This window comes from Giraffa tippelskirchi, chromosome 4 (assembly GCF_054371585.1).
Source record: "Giraffa tippelskirchi isolate mGirTip1 chromosome 4, T2T-mGirTip1v1.2.pri, whole genome shotgun sequence".
NCBI lineage: Eukaryota > Metazoa > Chordata > Mammalia > Artiodactyla > Giraffidae > Giraffa > Giraffa tippelskirchi.
Window position 1 is genome coordinate 32,242,159 of NC_137278.1, and position 21,130 is coordinate 32,263,288.

Sequence of the window (21,130 nt, forward strand, 5' to 3'; positions counted from 1 at the left end):
GTTACTTAGCTTCAGCAGTTAACATATGACCAGTCTCGTTTCATATATATTCTTCCTTACCACTTCCCAATTATTTTAAAGGAAAATCCTGACATGTGATAAATAGGCTACTGTATGTCTCTAAGTAGTAAGAGTTCTTTTTTAAAAAATATAATATAAACACAGTGCCATTATTATACTAAAAAATGAACAGTTTCTTAACAAACCTTCATTTAAACTGTTGCTTTTATGAAGAAAGTTATGCACATATAATTGTTGGCTTTTTGTGTTCATGTCCAGCTTTTCAGTGAGTAAAGAGTTTTGTCTTACTACCAAGGCTTGCTATTAACTCTCCCTGCCTTAGAATCCCAGCTTTTTGTGTCGCCATTTTGCCCATCTGCATCTGAGGCTCCAGTAAAGAGTCAGAAGTTGGAGTGTGTTTGAAGAGGGTGATTGGGTGGGCAGATTGGATCATTCTGTGGCTAAACCAATTTATGAGGTGCGTTAGGAGGCTAGTCGCTTGCATTGTCTAGAAGTTAGTTATTAAAGAAAAAACAACCAACTTTAAAGGCAATAAGACTTGCCACACTATCAAATTTAAGCATGTATTTTGCTGTTACTAAAACTGTTTCCTAGACTTAATGCTGCATAAAGCATTGTTGATTGCCTGGTCTTTCCAGCTGTTAATGCTCTGTATGCTTTTGTCTGCATTTTCCTTCCAGACTATTTCTTTTGTCTACATAGTGACTGCGATTGTGGGAGTTGAGGCCTGGTATGAACCTTTCCTGTTTAATTTCTTATATAGAGACCTATTCACTGCAATGATCATTGGTAAGAAGCTCCATGTTGAAGCCTGTTTTAACATCACTTTGTTATCAAAGCCAGTGTTTGGTTGTAACAAGCAACAATACCCTTTCCCCCCCAGCAAGCAGAACAACCCTACAGCCTATAGGGTTTCAACCAAACCATTAAGGAAAATAAGGTTTCTTTGTTTTGCTTTTGTTCAGCACCAAGCTGCATTTAATCAGAAGGAATACCAAAATATATCACACAAACTTTGTGAAATAACTATTCATATTAATTTAGATCATATTGGAGGATCTCCGTTTAGGTGGACATTCAGTATTGATTTCCTCTGCTTATCTCGAAATCAAAGATAATCAGTTTGAGGAAATAGAATGACAAAGCGCAGTGTTTATAATACATCCACTCCAAAAATTTAGCTTCTTTTCCCCTCAAATACTCTCTTTCTTAAGCCTCTGAATGCTCAGTAAAGGTTTTGATCATGGTAATGCTTCCTTTTTGATTTTAGACAGAGTGGATATCTACAGGATGATTGAGTCAGGGAGAAAATTTTTATGGAAAGAGGCAAAAAAGAAGAGGAATCTGGGTTGTTATTTGGGGCACCAGGAGTGGCACTGAGAACTTTGTAGGGTTAAAACAACAAAAACACTTAGTGGCTGTTCCTTTGTTCTCTTATCTAAAAAATAATCCTCCCCCCTCTCTCAGTGAACCTTGGTTGCAGAGTGGGGATTGAAGGCTTAGAAACAGCCGAGAAGATGGTGCATTAGGCACGGGCTTTCAGCAAAGGCGTAGTTTAGGGATTTTCTGTCACTCTGGACTGCAGATGTTTTAGGAACCCTGCTGTAATCTACCAAATATTCATTTTTGGGTGGCTGTATAACTGTGATTTCTTTACCTTGAAACGGCTAGCTATTTTTCATCTGCTACCATGAGTGAATCTTTTGATTTATGCAGCTTGTCCTATGGCAGGTTTGCTGCATTTTACATTTAAATGTTAATTTAGAGATAAAATGGTATCTTTGATAATGTAAGTTTGGGAATGTTAAGTAGATACTTTAATAGGCTACAATTCTCTTTGTATATACATTTTTGGCAACAGTACTTATTAGGTAATGGTACTACCTATTGTATCATTAGAAGGCACATGGTATCTAATTGTCTCTCTTTTTATGGTATCAACAGTGACCAGAGTGTTGAGGTTTTGTACTTCTTTTCCAAAGTTCTGCCTCAGCTCTTTAGCTAATGGTACTAACAGATACTGATGATCATTGCTTGGAATCCATTCTTTCAGTGGATAGGTGGTGGAATAAAGTTTGTTTTTTGATAAACTACCTCATAAATTCATACTAATAAATACAAGTCAAATTTGATAATACAGATTTCTTACTTTGTTGATTTTATATTTGTTTTTCTTTTAAACTCTGATAAAAGTTTTTGCTTTCAGTGACACAAAAAATTCATTTGCTTTATTCCATAAAACAACCATAACAGCCTCAGAATGTAGTACCCAAATTAGCAACGATATCATTACTGAAAATCATTGAAGATTTTGATTTTTTTGCAGTTCCATTTGTCCTCATGGTTTATTCCACTGGAGATGCCCAGTTGGGTTATTATAGTCTAAAGTTCCTATTCTGTGGTTATGCCACCAACTGTGGATATGTACATTTAAGTTCGCTTCATTTTACTTTTGGTTTTTAGGGGTTACTTTTTCCTTTCACATAATTACAAAGTCAGATCTATATATAAAGCAAGGTATCTTCAAAGAAGTCTAGTCTCTGTCATATTCTTAGTTTTTAATTTTTTACTTAATCTTTCATTGTTTTTTTTGTTATTATAAGTAAGTGTGGGTGTGTGGTTTTATCGCCCTCTTTCATGGATAAATGGTAGCCTACTATACATATTTTACTACCTGTGCTCTTGTTGTCTTTTCACATAAGAGTGTATCTTAGAGATCACTGCACAGTGAGGTATAGCCATCTTCCTCAGTTGTTCTTACAGCTGCCTGGTACTTCGTTGTGTGATTGTGCGATTATTTATTCAAACAGCCTTCTGCTGATGGACATTTGGATTATTTCCAGTTTTTTGCTGATATACAAATTGGTGAAGTAAATCATCTTGTACATGTAAATGTCTTTTTCATATTTTTGCCAGAGTGTTTTGGAAGGGATCTCTAGAAGTAGACTTGTTAGTAAAGGACAGAGGTATGCAGTTTCACTAAATGCTCTATTCCCTTCCATATGGGTTGTCTGATATTGAATTCCCACCAGCCATAAATGAAAGTACCTGTTTATTTAGTTTTCCCAATGTAGTATGTTGTCACACTTTTGGATTGTTGCCAGTTTGGGATAAGAAATGATATATCTGTATAGTTTTAATTTTCATTTCTCTTATTGTGGATGAATTTTCCTAGTGTTTGAGAGTCATTTATATCTTTTTCTAGTCAATTTTTGCTATAGGATTGTTAATGACTTCCTTTATTTTTAGAAGCACTTTATTAGGTGTAGTAATCTTTTGTTTTGGTATAAATGACATTTTCCCTCTTATTTGTTGTTATGTCTTTTTTTACTTAAAGCATTTTTGTCTTGGTGTTTTTTATTGAAATTTTCATTTAATCAATAAGCCTAGAAATGAGGACCATTGATGAGGAACCAGAATATTTGTTGTGATCATGCTATCCTTGGTGTTCATCTCATTCTACTCAATCCTTTTTTATGAATTCTGACTTTTCGCTAGCCATTGCTTCCTACATTATGAAGTCTAGACCTTCCTATGGTAATAAGAAAAGCAGGTCTGCATATGTGTGGGTTCTATCACTCTAATTATATAGAGTTTACTAGATAAGTATTTAACAGTTAAATACTCTACAGAAAGTACATCAAGTACTACTTAGAGTTGTTCAGTCACCCAGTTGTGTTTCTTTGCAACCACATGGACTGCAGCACACGAGCCCTCTCTGTCCCTTACAATCTCCCGAAGTTCTTGTCCATTGCATCGGTGATGCCATCCAGCCATTCCATCCTCTGATACCCTTTTCCCCTTATGCCCTTAATCTTTCCCAGCATCAGGGACTTTTCCAATGAGTCAGCTCTTCTCATCAGATGACCAGAATACTGGAGCTTCAGCTTCAGCATCAGTCCTTCCAACGAGTATTCAGGGTTGATTTCCCTTAAGATTGACTCGTTTGATTTCCTTGCTCTCTAAGGAACTTTCAGGGGTCTTCTCCAGCACCACAGTTCGAAGGCATCAATTCTTTGGCATTTTGCCTTCTTTACGGTCCAGCTCTCAAAACTGTACGTGACCGCTGGGAAGACCATAGCCTTGACTATGTGGACCTTTGTCAGCAGAGTAATGTCTCTGCTTTTCAACACACGGTCTGGGTTTGTCATTACTTTCCTGCCAGGAAGCATTCGTCTTCTGATTTCATGGCTGCAGTCACCATCAGCAGTGATTTTAGAGCCTAAGAAGAGGCAATCTGTCACTATTTCTACCTTTTCTCCTTCTATTTGCCATGCAGTAATGGAGCTGGATGCCATGATCTTAGTTTTTTTTAATATTTAGTTTAAAGCCAATTCTTTCACTCTCCTCCTTCACCCTCATCAAGAGGCTCTCTAGTTCCTCTTCGCTTTCTGCCATTAGAGTGGTATCATCTGCATATATGAGGTTGTTGATGTTTCTCCCATCTGTCTTGATTCCAGCAAATGTTGGCAATATGATCTCTGGTTCCTCTTCCTTTTCTAAAGCCAGCTTGGACATGTGGAAGTTCTTGGTTCACATAATGCTATTTACTATTTAGAGAAGAAATAGTAAATACAGTGTTTTTCTTTGGCAACCTATATAGAGCTCAGGCTTTCTACATGCTTACTGTGCTTAAGATTTTATCTTAGTTAAGTGCTTGAAGGCTACAAGTGATTCTGGGTTAATACATTTAGCCTTGCTCCCTACCAGTGCTCCTCAGCTTAACATGAGATAAGCTACTAAAAGTTTCTGAGAACATTGAAGACATCTTGTCTTCTCCTTCCATTCCCTCTTAAGATTTTCTAATCTGGGAACATTGTTCCAGTTGGGCTTGGAAGTAGCAGAGTAATTCCTCTTTTGAGGTGAGATTTCTGATTGGTGAATTATGGTTTTTTTCATGTGTTTTTATCAGGTTGTGTCAGGAATTATTTGAAGGAATGTTCTTCTCTCTTTGTTCCTTAATGTCATAGCTGCATTGACAACACACCTCCCCACCCCCAAGTGAAGTTTAGTCACCGGGAGTCCAGAATGGGCTAATACGTTGAGTGACAAGGAAATATCCAAATGAAATGTGCAAGTGTTGCCACATGTATTGGTTTGGAGTTTGAAACGGAGAAAGATTAGGACTTTACATCTCTACAGATCATGGAATCAGAGAATTTAAGATTCAGGGGTCCCTAGAAAATCATTTAGCCCATCCTCATGGTACAGTTGTGGTCTCTGAAGCTCAGAGAGATTGTCTGATTTGCCCAAAAGTATTAAGATTTTTGGGGTCAACTGCAGGGAACTTATGGTTAAAGCTATAAGAGAAGATTCTCTGAGGGAGAGTAGATGCACCTTCAGTCAGTCAGTCAGGAATATGCAGGAGGTAGATTGCCATTAAAGGACACCATTGAATGGTTGGATGGCTGACAGGAACATTGGGCAAATGGGATCACCAAGACCAAGAGAGGGAAGAATGGCAGTTAGTGGGTAGTCAGCGGAGTCATCTTACTTAGAAGTCAGGAATGAAGAAAGGATACTGAGAGTCTCTTGGACTGCAAGGAAATCAAACCAGTCAATCCTAAAGGAAATCACTCTTGAATATTCATTGGAAGGACTGATGCTAAAGCTGAAGAAGGTCCAATACTTTGGCCACCTGATGTGAAGAACTGACTCATTGGAAAAGACCCTGATGGTGGGAAAGATTGAGGGCAGGAGGAGAAGGGGGGCGACAGAGGATGAGATGGTTGGATGGCATCACCGACTCGATGGACATGAGTTTGAGCAAGCTCCAAGAATTGGTGATGGACAGGGAAACCTGGCATGCTGCAGTCCATGGGGTCGCAAAGAGTTGGACATGACTCAGTGACTGAACTGAACTGAGTAGAAGAGCTTGATAAATTTCAAGAGTGCAGTTTCTGCAGAGGGGAGGCAGAATTATGTTGAGTGCTGAGGAGTTGAAGACAAGTTTGTTGGGTGGTAGGAGATAGCAGAATAAGATAGTAGATAGTGAGAACAGCATGAACAATGGTAACGTTTCTTGGGAAGGCTGTCTTTCTTTTTAGCTTTGAGGAGAAAGAATTAGTGTATAGAGTAGGGGGAGAAATTAAGAATGCTAGGGAGGTTAAAAGAAGTGTAAAGAAAGCAGCAGGATCTGTTAATATTAATGGTTCCCTCTTCCAATAAGTAACTTACACGGTGCAATTTACTATAAATCAGGTACTGTTCCAGGAGTCTTTGTGTGTAATAACTCATTTAATTCTCAAAACCCTATGGGATTGTTACTACTATTATCTCTATTTTATAAAAGAGGAAACTGAGGCACTGAAAAATTAATTTGCCCGAAGTCCCATAGCCAATTGGTGGCACAACTGAGATTCAACCCACTCTGGCTCCGTGAGTCTCTGCTATGAGTCACCAAAATGTACTGCCACTCTTCCAGTTGTAAATGTTCAAAAATGTATGTAATTTCATTACAGAAGTAAATCTGAACGTGAAAATTGTTGCATCTAAAAATATTACATATTTTGTACATATTCAATTATTATAAAAATCTCTGTTGAATAATAATTCATGATAATTTAAATGCTCTTTCCTTCAGGTTGTGCACTGTGCGTGACTCTTCCAATGAGTTTGTTAAATTTTTTCAGGTAAGTATTTTATTTTTTAATTGGACAAGAAATATGAAAATCTTTAGAAATTGTTATTTAGGTGAATTTTAGGATCTTTCTTTTGAAATCTGGGCATTCTGAAAAGGTTGTGAAGCTGTATTTTGAATCTAGAATGAGATTAGGACCATCTGCCTATAGTGGCTTGTATAATCAATTCAACTTTAGCTCAGAACTAATTAGTTTTTTGGTAACAGTTTTGGGCTCATCAGTCTAATTTGTCATTTTTTTGTGTGAGTGAATTGGGAGGGAGTATGTTTCTATTGGAATATTCATGGGTTTACATTCTTTTTATGAAGTGATTGTAAGTTTTAATAAATTGATTATAGGTAAGTTTAGTTAGCATGATCATAAAATAAAATTTCTGAATTTATATAGTTGAAGACCAAACCCTGGAGCTATGCTAACTTTTCTTAAAGAGCACCATATCAAAATTCCTGAAGAGTGGAGCATGCCTGAGGAGTCGGGTAGGGGTTGGGAGGGGACTTGCCCTGGTGGAATTCCATCTCTCTGATTTATGCATATTTCCACTTGGGCTCAGCACACTCAGTTTCCTTCTATGACCTGAATATATTTTGTTCTTTCCTTCCTCAGTAGTTTTGCTCCCACTCTTTCCTCCACTCCCTGTTTCCTCTGCTTGGAACACTTTCTTGTACTTTCCACTTCATTTTTCAGTGCTCAGATTTGTCTTGCACCATCCTGTCTCTCTGAATCTTCCCTCTTTATGACCACTGGCAGTCATTCATAGAAGTCATAAAATGTAACGCTCTAAAAACCTTAGAGATAATTTGAGATAATTCTTCTAAAGTTGAGGTCCTGATTGGGCAGTGTCTTGCCCAAGTTTATGTAATTAGTGGCAGAACTGGGATGAGGATTGAGGGCTCAGTTCAGATGAGCAGACACGTATGAGCGTGCTACCATCTGTGTGCCCAGAGCCACTAAGATATGCAGTGGCCCATCTTGGTTCAGAGTCTTTCACTGTTAAGTTGTGTTATCATAGCAGCCCTGTGAGGTACTCTTCTAGTATGGTTTTGTGTTCATTTTAGTTTTTCCTATTAGAATGTAATCTCATAGGGTCCAGACCAGATAATAAAACTTTTCCAGGTGGATAAATGAGACTAGGGAATCAGAAGACTTTCATTCTAGTCCTGGCCCTGCCACTTGGTACCAAATTATGTAAATTTAAATTCTCACATCCTCACTTAATCTGCCTCTGAAATGGGATTGAGTGAAAGTCACTTAGTCATGTCTGATTCTTTGCAACCCCATGGACTATACAGTCCATGGAATTCTCCAGACCAGAATACTGGAGTGGATAGCCTTTCTCTTCTCCAGGGAAATCTTCCTAACCCAGGGATTGAACCCAGGTCTCCCACATTGCAGGCAGATTGTTTACCAGGTGAGCCACAAGGGAAGCCCAAGAATACTGGAGTGGGTAGCCTATCCCTTCTCCAGTGGATCTGCCCAACCCAGGAATCTAACTGGGGTCTCCTGCATTGTAGGTGGGTTCTTTTCCCAACTGAGCTACGAGGGAAGCCCTAAAATGGATTAACCTACCTCTAAAATGGGATTAACCTGGTGGCTCAGATGGTAAAGACTCTACCCACAATGTAGGAGACCCTGGTTCAGTCCCTGGGTTGGGAAGATCCTCTGGAGAAGAAAATGGCAACCCACTCCAGTATTCTTGTCTGGAGAATTCCGTGAACAGAGGAACCTGGAAGGCTATATAGTCCATGGGTTTGCAAAAGAGTCAGAAGCGACTGAGCAACTAACACTTTCACTTATGTAAATTTAACTTCTTACAACCTCACTTAAACTGCCTCTAAAATGGGGTTAATAATGTTGGTTCTACCTATGCTGTGGGGTTACTGTGAATAAATATAAGAGAGTAAGTGTGTAAGTACTTTGAAAACTATAAAGATACAAGTACAGTGTTGAGTTCTATATGTAATAATGTTCTTGTATTACTTGATTTTTTTTTCCAGAAGCTATAAAAATAACACGTTGAAACACAATTCAGTCTATGAAGCTGTGGTTCCCTTCTTTTCTCCATGTTTGCTATTCATTTTGTCTACAGCATGGATCCTCCTGTCACCTTCAGATATTTTAGAGTTACACCCTAGAGTATTCTACTTAATGGTTGGAACAGCCTTTGCCAACAGCACAGTAAGATTTTTCTTTAAAAATCGTAACACATATAAGAAATATTAGACAGAATTTGATAGTTTGAGAAATCTTATATAGTATTAGAATAAGCAGATTTTAAAGATCTTATAGTCAGAAATTTGAAAGGATAATTAATAACTGCAAAGACAAAATATGCAGAAAGTAATTTTATTTTTGTTTGAAACTAATAGGATTTGGAAACTGCAGTAGTATTTTGGAACCATGGCATCATTTAAATTTTTTGATTTGGTTGCCTGCTGAAGAATTCATGGAATAATTCCCTTCAGACTCTAAATATTATTAATAGTGTGGTTGAAATGGCAGCAGATCTAATGATTAATTTAGGGAGCTTGGAAGGGGGCTTTGACAGAGAAAAAAACACACGTATACCCCACATGTTTTTTAATCAACTGGTTTTTAAATTAAGAACATAGAATAAAAACTTTGTAATAAATACTGCATATGTTAAAAAAAAAATCCCTTTCTCTTCTATAGCCCAGCAAGAGTGCAGACAGGGAGGAATGATCAGGAGGGGTTGAGAAAAGACCCTGCTAGTCCTGACTGCCAGGAAGCCTGTGCTCTAGCTCAGGCTAGGTCCTTAATAAGTTTTTCTTTTTTAACTTAGCCCCCAAGCTTATATTTCTATGTCTGTACCATGTGTTTACTACCTCAGGTCATACTGATTTCATTTAAAGATCTGAAAACATTAACATATTGTACAAGAAGTATCTCTGAAGGAATAAAACTATATTTGAGTAAGGTGTTGAAGTAAAGAGAGCCAAAGAGGTTTTGAGGTGTTTTCTGTGATAGTATTACTGAATTGACTTCCCTGGTGGCTCAGACGGTAAAGCGTCTGCCTACAATGCGGGAGACCCAGGTTCAATACCTGGGTGGGGAAGGTCTCCTGGAGAAGGCAATGGCAACCCACTCCAGTACTCTTGCCTGGAAAATCCCATGGACGGAGGAGCCTGGTAGGCTACAGTCCATGGGGTCGCAAAGAGTCGGACACGACTGAGCGACTTCACTTCACATGACTGAATTGGAGGTAGCATCTCCTCATCACCTTGAAGAAACTGAGTTGTATGGTGCTGTGGGAGGCTCTTCTGAAAAAATTATTTTCATATATATCATAGAATCTTAAAATTGGGAGAAATTTATTTTATCGAGTAGGAGAATGCCTTCTATGGCATCCTTACTAAATTATCTTCCAGTCTGAGGGTCCGCAGGCTTGGAGGCTGGGGTAGAGGTCCAATCAAACTCGTGAGCATTTGAGAATTATGGAACTTGATAATAATGTAATGTTTTAATACATATCTTGGCTCAACTATTTGAATGCTTTTTAAATGTTGGAGTGACTAGAGCTTTAATTAAATTATTATTCTCTCTTTCTTTTAAATAACTTCAAGTGTCAGCTGATTGTTTGTCAAATGAGCAGTACCCGGTGCCCAACTTTGAATTGGTTGCTGCTTCCTCTCTTCGTGATTGTCATGGTGGTGAATGTAGGAGTAACCCCTTTCGTTGAGAGCATTCTCCTGTTTATGTTAACAGCTGCTTTCACTGTGGCCCACGTCCACTATGGAGTACAAGTGGTGAGTAAGCTAGGGCAGAATTGGTTCATTTGATTCTTAAATAGTGGAATGCAGGTAAGGGAAAATTTCAGAAGAAGCTTACTTATTAGCTTAACTGGAAGAATTTTGTGATATTCTCTAAATTTTGGATAATATCCAGGTATATGATTCCAGATACTGTTGTAGTATTCTAAACTACAAATAGCTTAAAAGCTAGATAATTATTGTGAGGAATTAGTTCTTGTTTTTAAATGAGAATAAATGTAAACCATTTCCTCAGTAATAGAATTATAAGCTCTTTTGTGCTTTTAATTATATCGGACAAAGTAATCCCTTTTGTTGATTATCTATTTCTAAACTTGCTTCTTTAGCTTCAGGAACATTTTCATGAGGGGAAATATAGAAGAAAGTAGATTTAAGAAGTCTTCCGCAAACCTTAATATTCTCTTCTAAAATAAGAAACTGCTTTCAGGATAAATGGGCCAAGATCCATATAATAAAATGAAAGTCAGAACCATGCAGGTTCTGAAATAATTCCTCTTTCCTTACACTTTAGCATGCTTTTGTAATTATTTTACATATCTTAGCATGGTCTTGTATTTATGATTTTTAATTGCTGTACAGTATTCCGTCGAGGAAATTACTTAATGTCAGTTTGCTTAACTATGACCCAGTTATTTTAATCATTTAGATTCTTTGCAGATTTTCACTATTATAAATAAAGTTGGAGTGAACAACCTGTAATAATATTTTCCTTCATTTGCTTTGTTTTTTGAGGATAATTTCATAGCAGTCGGGTCATGTGGAAGGGTATTCATATTTTTATGGCTTTAAAAATACTTCTATTTAATATGATTGTTTTGAAAAGAACCTTGCTGTGAATCAATTTGAGAAACAAAATGCCTTTACTTGTATATATGTTTTAAATGGGGGACCTGTCATGCTTGATAACAACTTTTTATACCTTTTGTATATTTCTTCCCTTAGGTTTTTGTTACATGCTTTATATCAACATTTTTAGGCTTTTATTCTGTTATTCATCAGTCATATGCATGAAGTAGAATACAGTTGCCAGTGTCTTTCATAATTGTTTTAACTTACTATGATCCTTCAGAAAACACACACTACATATACACATGCCAAACCAAACCAAAACATGTTTATCTTTAAATTACAAAGGCAGTACATTTTTGTTGTTAAAAATCTGGGAAATAAATATAACCACACGCTAACTGAAAAAAAATATCAGGAACATCTTTTTTTTTGACTGTCTTTCTACTCTCTTAACACTTCTATAACTTCTGACCAGAAGGTAAAACTTGCTGAACCACACAAAAACATTCACTACTTCTATTGAAATGTAAATATTAAAAATGAGAATGAAACTAGGAAGTATTAAGTAAATAATACTTGCTAGCTGGCACATTACCTTCCTCTTGCCTACCCTCTAGTAGGGATACCCTAACTAACATGGCTTAAACCACCAAAAATTTACACATCTAGCTTTATACTGTTACATGAAGTTAGGAATGATTACCTAGAAGCATTATAAGAAGGTGAACATTGACTCTAACCATATATGTAAATATTTGATTTGCTAGATAGTATAAATCAACTAACCCTATAATTTTTCAGTAGATTTGAATGTAAGGCTCTGTGGTCTGGGAGGCTCTGGAAAGACTAGATTTTGGAATTGGGCAGACCCAGGTGTAAGTCCTAACTGCTGCTGCGTCGCGTCAGTCGTGTCCGACTCTGCGTGACCCCATAGACGGCAGCCCACCAGACTCCCCCGTCCCTTGGATTCTCCAGGCAAGAGTACTGGAGTGGGGTGCCATTGCCTTCTCCAGTAAGTCCTAACTCTCCCAGGTTAATTCTAGTACTCACTTAGCCAGCTAGTTCTACCACTATCCTAGTCCCGGGAGACCTCTTCATTTCTAATGATTTTTGCCATGCCAGTAAATTGTTTCCAGAGGGTGAATTCTGTATGCATTTTAAAGAAATTGTATTTGTCATTGCCTCATGTTCTGGTTTTCTATAGGTGAAGCAGCTGAGCAACCATTTTCACATTTACCCCTTCTCATTGAGAAAACCAAACTCGGATTGACTAGGAGTGGAAGAAAAGAATATTGGCCTGTAATCTACAGAAAGAAGTACTGTAAATAAGATGCTTGTAAATATTCATCCATCACCGTTGAACTAAACTGATCTGCTTAACAGGCATGGGAACTCAATGTGTGTGTGGTACTTGGACAGCAGGAATGATACATATCTGAACTTGTGGAATATTGGACCTATTAACTCCCAGCTTACTTTTTTATAAAACCATGTGTTGTTTTGGTTAAATGTAATAGCCCAGCAAAATGTTCCTTGTAGTTAAAGAGTCCGTAATGTTTTGGTTCATACAGAGTTAAAGATGCTTGGATTTTATTTTTCAAACCTTCATATTTGTTTAGGAACACTGATAACATTCAGAGGACCCAATATGTTTTCATATTTGGTACTTAGTAGTAAGTCTTTAGCTGTGGAAGCTATCAGTACCCCAAATCTAATATAGGGAAAAGATAAGAGCAAGTCATTTTCGGCGAGATGCCAAATGATTAGAGAACAATATACAGTTGCCAAATACTGGTTTCACTTTCCCATGGAAATGCCTTTTGTCCTCATGTGCTAAGAGAGCTAATATATATATGTGTGTGTGTGTATATATATATATATATATATATATGTATGTATGTATGTATATATATATATGTATGTATGTATATATATTCATATATATTTAAATTCTCTAGTATTCTGGCTCTCTTTGTTATGGAACAAATCTTGATAAGTGGTTTAATTTTCTTTTAAAGAAAAATATTTTATTGAGACTTAATAGAGAATGGATTATAATTATGGCTCACTCATTGGCATGGTTCAGTGTTTAAACGTGGCATTTTTTCCCCTCAGCTACAAGTTGCTGAGATTTGGTGCCTATGAACTATGATCATATGAATGTGTGTGATAGTCCCATTCTTAGAATAATTACTTGTGAGGAACATAGATTAATTAACTCCCTTATAAGAAAAAAAGTTTCTTAGGAGTTAGGAATCTCATGAACCTCACTGTGAAATTACTACTGTGAACGTTGCTGCAAAACTGGATTTCTGATTTAATTTGTCCTTCTCTCCCTTTATCTCTTTCTGTGGAGGAAGCAGTGCTGTGTTTTTTATTTCATACAAGATAAAGACATAGGAGAACTTCTTTCTTCCCCAGCTTGCTCACTTCTCCACCTGAAGAAAAATTTTGATACATATGCCTTACTGACTTAATATGACTTGGAATAATTTTTGAGGCTTACTGACAGGCGTAAAAATCTCTTTTGACTTTCATATGATTGTTTTATGATCACAGCTTTTCATGAATTTGGATATTCTATTTCTTTCAGATTTTGTCTCCTGAATTTAATTTGGTGGTGGTGAAATTTACTGGCTGATTTTCTTTTATTTTCCACTGAATGAAGTTTGTGCTTGAATGAAGAGTGTATCTTAAACCCTTTTTTTTGGACGGATTGCACTTGGATAAAATAGGCACCACTGTGTTCATAATGTAATTAAAACCATAATCATTATTTATCTATAAATGTGCCCATCATTAAATTTAATTATAGTGTATTCTTTTGTTGGATTTTAGTCTGCCACTTTGTAAAAATAACCATGTAATTATTATTTCAGTTTTTAAATTTGTGAATTGTAATCATTGTCATCAAGTTATTAGAAATGAAGTATCACAGAGCTAACTGTACTCAATTTTTAAAATATTGTAAAGGTTGAGGTATATTCCGTGACTTTCTCTGAGACAAAAATGAACACTGAAAATAGTTGGGAAATTAACACAGGAAAATATGGATAGTGATTCCATGTTTATTTAAATTGCCATCATGGAGGTCAGAGAATGAATTAATTAAGTAAAAGTAACTCTTATTTTTTGTATACCTTGTTCTGTGTCATCTGTAAAATAGAACTGGATAAAGTGTTAATTTGGGCTGGGAACAAAGCTTTGCTTTAAGATTTTAAGCTAATCATTTTATTGTTTTGTTGACTTTGTATACAAAAATGAGATTTATCTGTATTATGTAAGAGCTGAAAAATATTTATAAAATGGCAAATTTGGACCACAGGCTTTTGTCACTTTGTACAGTATAGTAAAAAAAAATACCCTTTATTTCTGACATAGGGTCATGTCCCGCAATTTTGGGACTCTTTTACCTCAAAGTGTGCTTCTGCTCTTTTTCTGTTGCATCAGGTTTATTTGAAAATTGTTTTGTGCCTATACTTGATGACATATTTCCCCGTGGTGGTTAAGAATTATGCTGTATTCAGTTTCATTGGCATCATGAGATGAAAGAAAGATGGATGTCAGGAAGATAAAAGATGAAAAGTGAGTAACTGTTTCAGAATATTGTGGACTTGCAACTCTTTAGTGTACTGTTGACTCCTTTTTTTGGTTTAGTCTGCTGTCTTGAAGCCCCTATTTGTCATGAAAGCCCTTATTTGTCATGTATGGTATAGCAACTGAAGCAGGACTTTGTTACAAAGAGCTCTGTGAACTGACATCATTGCCAATGATCATAACATTTCTAAAGTATAAAAGGTATTTCAGGCTTATGCATGATATTTTGGGGTGTGTTCACACCCCAGCCTTTCTCCTAGCATATGCTGAGCTGCCTTTTGGGGAGCAAGTGGCATAATTGGTCATACATGCATGTTTTCTGTCCATTTCAGAACAGAGTGCCTTAGCCAGGTCACAGGTTTGCTTTGTGTTTCTTCTGACCAAAGTTACCTAGACCTGTAGGAAGTTTCTTTTCAGGTTATGGTATGAAAAATGTCCTTTCACGCTTGTCAGAAAATTCCCCTATGTTTGAGGTGGGGCATAGGATAGAAAAATCTAAAAAATACCTGAGTATATTCATGCTGCCTTTTATGATCCTTTAATAGTACTCATGGTCTTAGTTTAATCTACATACAGTTTAAAATTGCCACAATTTAACCAACATTCCTCCTTTAATGTGTAACAGATGTAGTTCATGGGTTTTAGCCTTAAGGGTAATAGAGTGAATAACTTCAAAATCAAGAACTAAAATATTCTTCCCTGGCATTTTAATAATATCATGGTTAAATTACTTTTACTTATAATTTTAAAAAGAAGATTTGATGCTGATTATGGCCTAGAATGTTACAGTACTGTTACCAACATGTTATCTATTTTAATATGGAGCTCTTGGGAAGAGGAGTGCATGTCTAGGGTTGCCCCAATTCTAAATAGTTACTGAAAGAATACTGATCATGACCTGGAGCCTGGGCATTGGGGGGGCATGCAAAGGAGAAAGCAGGCATAGATGATGTCCACTTGAAGGGGAAGAAGAGATCACTTCAGTGCCCAATGATGCTACTGCAGTGCACAGTTCAAAACTGTCACAATTTAAATCATCCTTCCTCCATTAATTTCAAGTTCAAATGTGAATTTGAAAGTTTCCTAAGTGTTCAGTTTTCAAAGAATTAATTTCTGTTGTAGTCAGTCCAAAAGCATTTGGAACATATCTTGCTTTCCCTGATAGCTCAGTTGGTAAAGAATCTGCCTACAATGCAGGAGACCCCGGTTCGATTCCTGGGTCGGGAAGATCCACTGGAGAAGGGATAGGCTACCCACTTCAGTATTCTTGGGCTTTCCTTGTGGCTCAGCTGGCAAAGAATCCGCCTGCAATGCGGGAGATGTGGGTTCGATCCATGGATTTAGAAGATCCCCTGGAGAAGAGAAAGGCTACCCACTCCAGTGTTCTGGCCTGAAGAATTCCATGGACATAGTCCATGGGATTACAAAGTTGGACACAACTGAGCGGTTTTCACTTTCACTTTTCACTTTGCTTTCCAAAGCAGGCTTTGATTCCCTAATCTATGGAGAATGAAAAAGTAATCTGAAAGTGTTTGAATCAAAGACTACTTCTCCCCTTAATATTTTAACAAGAAACCTGTTTGTAACTCTTCCTCTTCATTCTTCCCCTGGATTTCCCTTTAACCAGCCACCACCTGGGCTCCCACTTGCATTGTCGCCCCCTGTACCCTGCCACATTCAGCTCTCCTTGATGGCCTTAGATCTCTCAACTAGGCAAGGAGTGGGAACGTGCCAGAGGGAACAAAGTAAATCTGAAGGACTAGATCTTTTGACTTTGGGTCCCCCAATAAGCCAAAAACAGATACAGAAATCTTTGATTGTTCTGATTCCTGTGTTCCGAGTGGCCTTTATCTTGACTTCAGTTCTGGACTTGCTGGAGCACGCTATAGGACATTGGTAAAGTCAGATTGGAATTTTCTTTGTCCCATGAGGTGTCCTTGTAAGGCCACATGCCATTCTTGAACACCCTGTGGGTGAATAACCTTCAGTGAGCTGCCAGTACTAGAAGCTTCCAGGGAGAGTTTTTAGTATGCTGCATTTGAAGCACTTTGACATGTACCTTTTAAGTGACAGTTTTAACAGTAAAATGGTGTTAAATTAATCACTGTGAAACTTGAAAGTATGATGTCCTGTACATTTTAGGAAGCTTGAGTAATTTTCAGATTTTCCTTTATTATGTAACCATGTGATTTATGTATTTTACTTTTCATGTTTGACAGTGGTACAGATACCTGACATATTGGCAGACAGTTGCTTTAGGATATATGGTAAATCATGGTTGTCTAGCTTTTCCAGAGAAAGGGGCAGTGTGTTTACTTTTTCCTTTGTGTGGAGCCGTGGGAATTGGACTTACTGGCTAATTCATTTCCAGTGTTTCTGTGGTGCACAATAAATAACCTTTTAAAGCTGCATGCTAGTAATGCTTTCCTTTTTAATAAATATGCAAGAGACAGTAAACTAGCCAATTGTTTTTAAGCAGAGACTTGCTCTTTTTTCAGACATATCTTAAATGAGCTAATATTTTGGGTAGCATAAGAAGTTTTGGCATTTGCAGCCTTTTTCACAGGTGGCCTGAGTGAGTGGGTTATATTGCATTTGGAGAGAAAGGCCAGATTCCCAGAATTGGAAAATGGCACATAGACTGATTTTAGAATATTTTAACAAGGGCTTGTCTTAGGGAGAGTCCGTTTGGACACAGAAGTATTGTCTGGTCTCCTACAGGCCATTCACATTGTCTTACTCTTCATAGAATGATTCTTAGAAAACCAGATTCAATCAGACTAGTGTTATTTTGAAAGCAGATGAATTGGATCATCATCATGGAGTACCTAATGCTACGTTGTAACCGGAGACACTTTTGGAGACCCACAGAGTGGCTAAATGCTGCGGATGCCTTGTGACTCTTAGGCTAAAGTCTTCTCTTAAGCAGTTTCTATGGATAACAGAACTGGAATTGATTTTGGCTTTTATTGAAACATACACGGAGTAAGTTCTTGACTAGAAGCACGTTCAGTACATGATATTATCAGATGTAATCAGATATCAGGTATCAGATGTAATCTTGATGTAATCAGATTATAGGAGGGGCCTGTTTTAATTTTATGAGGTCCATGAATGCTGCATTATGAATCTGTTTGAATTACTGGTATCATTCTGTATCAGACTTAGTTTAGTAAGTACTAATTAAGACTGCCCACAATATGAACATTTTGGGGTAGGTTATTTTGTTTAAATAACTTATCCCATTAGAGCAGCTATTCAGGAGACAAAAGACCCAGCTACAGGTAATCGTTTGCTTTTTCTGGAATGTGCCAAGAAAGTGGAATTCAGTATTAAACTCCAAATTTCAGGGTTTGTTTTTTTTTAAGTAGTATTTCCTCTGGGTAAAGTGGAAGGCAGTGAACAGTTGCTGAAGTGTAAACTCCTTGCCACCTGCATTCTCCCTTTCCCCTCCCATCTAACAGAAAAGATTAAATTTGTAGCCAGTGGTAGGAAAAGAAATCAACACTTTTCTGAGTAAGGTTTCATGCCCTGTGACTAAGAATAGGTGGCAGGAATCATGGCCAAATCAATTATTGATTTGTTTAGCCTGGTCCTGTTGCAGTTTGCTTTCTGTAGTATTCTGAAACAGAAGGATGATTTCCAACCCCTCAGGTACCTAGAAACAATATCACTTAAGTAATTGGAATGTGTCTGCTACAAGTGGAATATGTGAGAGAAGAAGTTGAAATCAAGAACACAAAGTTATTTTCCCTATCAAGTAGTTTAATTGAACATGTTTGTAATTGGTCTGCCTAGGACTTGCCCATGTTCGTAGTAAATAACATAGCATTTATTTTATTTGGTTATGTGTGGTGTGTGTATGCCTACATATTTAATATGTACACATATATTCTCTGTGCATATATATGTATGATGTATTTGTATGTACGTGCAGTCTACTCTTGATTATCAGCAAGATGATAAGCCCTCACCAGACTGTTTCTTCATGTTGACTTAATTTGCATGTACCCTGTAACTCTGAGAGGCCTGTTCCTTATCTGCATCTCCAGTCTTTCCTACTTGCTGTTCATCTTAGTCCCCAAGAAAGGCCTCGACATATGTCACTTTCCACTTCCCTTTCACCAGGGATTGTGTGAGTCAGAAAACTTGTGAGAAGATGGTTGCTTCCACCAGAGTTGAGGCTTCCAGGGTTTGAATGATGGTGGGACCCATTCCTGGCCAGAAGGCAGTGCCTGAAGCAGTTGTGCTCTTGGGCTTGATGGGGGAAAACTCTAGCTCTTGTGAGAAATGGGATGTCACAACTTGCTTAAATTCCTTAGCTGGAATGTTGTGAGGTCTTAGGTAATTTGATGTGCAAACAGGGTACAGGTGTGCATTTCACCATTCGTTTTGTGTCATCGGTATTCCTGGTCCCCATTGCTCGCCCAGATAATCAAGACCTGACTGTTTCTTGCCACTGGATTCTGGAAGCCTTGCGCTCTCAGCTGAATTTATGTTTTATTTCTGCTGCTGTGAAACCCAAAAGTAATGCAGTAGGTTTTAATTTAAAATTGTTTTAACTCTATTATTGATAAATATTTATTGTAATAAAAGTAAAGAGTAAATGGTTTTTAAATCCTTTAAATTATTTTCACATTGTTGTCTTTGTTTTTCCCTGGTAGGTGCAAAAGGGGAGGGGAGTTCTGGGGAGAAAAATAGTGTCCAGTCACTTGTCTCAGAGAAGCACTGGTTAATTTTGAGCAGAATTTTAAAAGGTTTTGTTTTGTTTGATCAGCCTGCTTGCTCCTGGGTGTTCAATAATCCTGTGACTTGTTTCAGAGAGCCAAGTACTAGGAAGGTGGCAGGAACAGCTCTTCATAATATACTGCTATGATTCTCCCAGAACTGGATACTAGGCAGTATTTATTGTTCTCATAATAACTGAGTCACACCTACATTAGCTTGTAAGGTGGTTGTTTCACACTGGAAAACATCTTCATATAACCCTCCTACACTGTTGGTGGGAATGTAAATTGGTACAGCCACTGTGGAGAACAGTGTGGAGTTTCCTTAAACTAAAAATAAAGCTACCATATGACCCTGCAATCCCATTCCTGGGCATATATCCAGAGAAAAATACCATCTGAAAGGATCCATGCACCCCAGTGTTCATTGCAGCACTGTTTGCAGTAGCCAAGACATGGAAGCAACTTAAATGTCCCTCAACAGAGGAATGGATAAAGAAGATATGTTAACATATATACAATGGAATATTACTCAGCCATTAAAAAGAATGGAATAATGCCATTTGCAGCAACATACATGGACCTAGAGAATGTCATACTGAGTGAAGTAAGAAAGGGAGAAAGAAATATCATATGACACCCCTTATATGTGGAATCTGAAAAGAAATGATATAAATGAACTTACAATACAGAGATTCACAGACTTAGAGAACCAGCTTATGGTTTCCTGGAGGAAGGGATAGTCAGGGAGTTTGGGAAGGTCATTTACACACTGCTATATTCAAAATATAGTCAATAAGGACCTACTGTATAGCACAGGAAATTCTGCTCAATGTTACGTGGCAGCCTGGATGGCAAGGGAGTTTGGGGGAGAATGGATACATGTATGGCTGAGTTCCCCTCCCCGCCCCCCCGCTGCTGTTTGCCTGAAACTATCACAACACGGTTAATAGGCTGTACCCCAATACAAAAGAAAAAGTTTAAAAACAAAAAGAAACCATCTTCCCATATAAAGAGTACTAATGTATGCTGTTAATTTTCCAGGCTAATTGCTTAAGAACTTAATAACCCACATTTAGTGCACCTAAACTTTATATATATATAAAAAAACTCATAAAAACATATTTTCTAACATTGCTTCTGAGGAAAATATTCCTTTTTTTAAAACCATTAGAATTGATCTCCCAGTTCTGACAGTGGGCATTCAAATTTTTTCTGTAACAGATTTAAAGAAGGTGAGGGAGGAAATGTCCCATATTTTAACCAAGGCTAATTCTCTGGCTTATGTGCTCTTAATCCCCTGCCCTCCCAACTTCTTGGTTGCCTTAGGAGTTATCCCTTCCCTTCTGAATGCAAACCTCAAACACCTAGAATGGGCCTGGCAGCAGGGCTAACCAGCTTGGGTCTGTCTAAACTTAAAAAAGTTACTCGTGATTTTGACCCTGTGGGGTTGTATCCTAGATCTATTATTTCTCAAGGATAATTCTTTTAAGTAGAATTGCATACTCAATACATATGCTCTTTTAAACTATTGATGCTGATGAACTGTCCTCCTAAAAGATGTCTT

General features: G+C 37.5%; 1 protein-coding gene across 5 annotated transcripts in view; it reads left to right on the forward strand.

Annotated features, from left to right (window-relative positions):
- Positions 1-17,245, forward strand: part of SELENOI (selenoprotein I) — a 46,082-nt gene extending 28,837 nt beyond the window's left edge. The window contains exons 6-12 of one of the 5 annotated variants that reach the window (XR_014082738.1): positions 702-751; positions 6,605-6,653; positions 8,657-8,837; positions 10,244-10,426; positions 12,444-12,622; positions 13,833-13,993; positions 14,690-17,245. Coding sequence is in view for 1 of the 5 variants with exons in the window: in XM_081592804.1 (XP_081448930.1) it covers positions 702-810; positions 6,605-6,653; positions 8,657-8,837; positions 10,244-10,426; positions 12,444-12,542 (621 nt within the window). In the remaining 4 variants the exon portion in view is untranslated. Of the gene's footprint in view, positions 1-701; positions 811-6,604; positions 6,654-8,656; positions 8,838-10,243; positions 10,427-12,443; positions 12,623-13,832; positions 14,564-14,689 lie in introns of those variants that run through there. The other 4 variants (XR_014082736.1, XR_014082737.1, XR_014082735.1 and 1 more) reach the window with 4 other exon arrangements.
- The last annotated feature ends 3,885 nt before the right edge of the window (positions 17,246-21,130 follow it).